Raw genomic sequence first — 2,714 nt, forward strand, 5'->3', positions numbered from 1 at the left:
CAGAAAATGATTGCTTCAAGTTATTATTAACATAACTACATAAGTCCTGGTATTGCAATTGTAACTGTAACCCACTGCAGAGTAGTTTAAAAAACTCAAAATCTTTACACCTTATATTAATATGATACTTAAAGGCGTATTCAACAGGCTATATCTGATTCTTTGTAAGCCTTGAGTAAATCTGTGGCTTCATGCTGATTTTGTTTGGTGAAAAAAGCTCAAGCCTTTTGATATTGAAGGTGATTTAAAGAAAGACAAACAGTGTATTCATACTGATCATAGCTAAAAAGAGACTGCATCGCTTTGGATAAAAATAGGTTCATTTATTTACACAAAACATTACAAAATACACATTTATCATTGAAACGATACTTTATGAGAAATGATGGTCGTTAAGAAAGACAGCAAACAGTAGGCCTTTGCGTGTGTCGTTGTCATGAGGACAGTCTCATGCCTGATTAGGTCTCACTGTTCTCAGATGTAATAGGCACATTGAGTTAAGACCGACGAGTGTTTTTGATTCTTTCTGATTCCTCTTTCACCTCTGCGTCGGCTCCTGCAGGAATTCGTCGTCATCAGAGCAGCTCAGGAGCATTTCCAGCAGATTTCGATCAGCGAAGAAGGTAAAACAGCCCACAATGACATGGTTTGTATTTTAAGCAGCATGTGTGCACGGGTGATGAGTTACAGTTCAGTCTCTCTAAACGCGTTGCTTGTTATTGCATTGCAAAACAGTGATGCCCTTAGTTCCATTTTAAGGCAGTGAAATGTGTTGAGTTGGTACGTCCCTATGTTAACATGCAAACTGCAGCGCAGCAAGACAGATTTTGTACATTTACTGGCTGTTTTTAATTTTAATAAATTTGCCTTTATCATCATTAAGTGTGCCACCACTGGCAGCTGTGCATTTTTTGAATGTAATTTTTCAGGAGTGATAAAACTGTAACACTGTGTGGGGACGTCTCTGCCAGTTCTAGGGGATTTTCACAGTTTGTTTTTGGTTCTTATCTGAAGATAATCAAATGAAACAATGTGCGTGTTAACATACTGACATACAGTAACAGCCTGCACAAGGCATTTTTCTTTTTGTAGCTTCCATAAAAACTGAGAAAATTTTCTCTACCAAAATAGCATTCAACCTTAAAATATTAATATTCACATCTCTTCTAAAGCTCATAGGCATGATCTCTACAAATACTTCGCCTGAGAGTTTGAAACTCAACTGGATGTTTATCTTTTTACAGCACTGAGTCACATTAAACTAATACATAACAGTCAGAGTCATGTGCCATGGTGCTTTTTTTTAAGTGCATATCTTTACTTTGTCCACTCACATCCACAACAAGTGGTCTCATCCTTGCCCTCCTCCCACCGAGAACAGCTCTAATGTGTCCGCAGTCACGCTGAAAGTTCAAGTGTCTTTGTAAGTGTGTCTGGGTCTGATCACAGACAGTAGTAAGAGTCTGCCTGTCTGCGACAGAGAGTCCCTCGTCTCAAGACTCAAACTCGCTTTCGCTGCTGACGGAGATCTCCGGGGTGGAGGCCCCGGTTCCTCTGGGCTCGGGCTCTGTGCTGCAGTCGCTGGCCTCGGGGCTGCCCGGGTGGCGAGGGGAGGCGGGCAGCAGGTGGGGGTGATGGTGGCGTCCCTGGAGGGAGCCGTTGGGAGAGCTTTCAGAGGGCAGGAGGGAAGGATCCTGCTGCAGCCTGCATCAGGGGACAGAAAAGAGAAGAAGAGTGAGAAGTCTTGTTTTTAAGAGTGCGAGTGTCGGAGCTGATCTTCAGACAAGTACAGCCACTTCACCTAATTAGTCTCTTTAACTTGACTAAACAGGGTTTCTCTCTCTTTCTGAGTCATAACTTGTATAAAATGTGGAATTTCTGAGATACCTGTTCTTTGCTGAGGCAGCTCTGTCTCTTTGCCGGCGGTTCTTGAACCAGTTCCCGACTTGCGTAGGTGTGAGCCCGGTGGCCTGGGCCAGGTGGCGTTTCCTGGACGGATTAGGATACGGATCTTGGAGATACCACTCTCGTAGCAAACTGCGAGTTCTTTCCTGGGTAAGAATTAAAATGATGTGGATCATTAAAGACTCTACGTGTCTCATATGACAGATCAACCGAAGGTGACGACAATAAAGTGGTTAGTGTTATTTTAATATCATCCTATTAAACCGCAATAATCACTCTTATATGATACCTGGTATAATCACATTAGTCCGGATTTATAAATAGATAAACACAATCTACATTAGAAGCACACATAACAATGTTTATCCACTAAATTGGATCATGCTAAGTGGTTTAATAAGCTGCTGGAGAAGCTACCCCTCCTGAGGGTTGGAATTAAAGATTAACTCTGAATGATACTTCACCACCCTGCCACTAGAGGGTGCTCACACTTTCAGACACACACTTCCAAGAGGAAAAGTGCATTTTTACTTCCCCCAAACATACTATTTTGTATCTTTAAAGCTGTACTTTGTATACTTTTACCGATTTGTGATTTATAAACTGCACTTTAAAAGCCAAAAATGTCGCCAAATTGCCTCCTGAGGAACTGCAACAAATCTCATGGCATCAAAATGTAACATTTTCTTTCTTTCTTTCTTTCTTTCTTTCTTTCTTTCTTTTGAGTCGAGCTTCTCTGCACATCTGGAAAGCATTGTTAATGTGTCACAAGAAAAAAGTTTTATAAATCTAACAGAAGAAGTCTTGCT

The 2,714-nt window shown here is 41.2% G+C and overlaps 1 protein-coding gene across 1 annotated transcript in view; it reads right to left on the bottom strand.

Moving 5' to 3' along the window:
• Positions 1-308: 308 nt before the first annotated feature.
• Positions 309-2,714, bottom strand: part of six7 (SIX homeobox 7) — a 3,486-nt gene continuing 1,080 nt past the window's right edge. Inside the window, exons 2-3 of the mRNA XM_005751982.1 lie at positions 1,888-2,051; positions 309-1,704 (exon numbers count right to left, since the gene is read on the bottom strand). Coding sequence (XP_005752039.1) covers positions 1,494-1,704; positions 1,888-2,051 — 375 coding nt within the window. The 3' untranslated portion in view covers positions 309-1,493. The remainder of the gene's footprint in view (positions 1,705-1,887; positions 2,052-2,714) is intronic.

The sequence above is a fragment of the Pundamilia nyererei genome, unplaced genomic scaffold (genome assembly GCF_000239375.1).
Source record: "Pundamilia nyererei isolate P.nyererei 1_Seehausen unplaced genomic scaffold, PunNye1.0 scaffold00336, whole genome shotgun sequence".
Classification (NCBI taxonomy): domain Eukaryota; kingdom Metazoa; phylum Chordata; class Actinopteri; order Cichliformes; family Cichlidae; genus Pundamilia; species Pundamilia nyererei.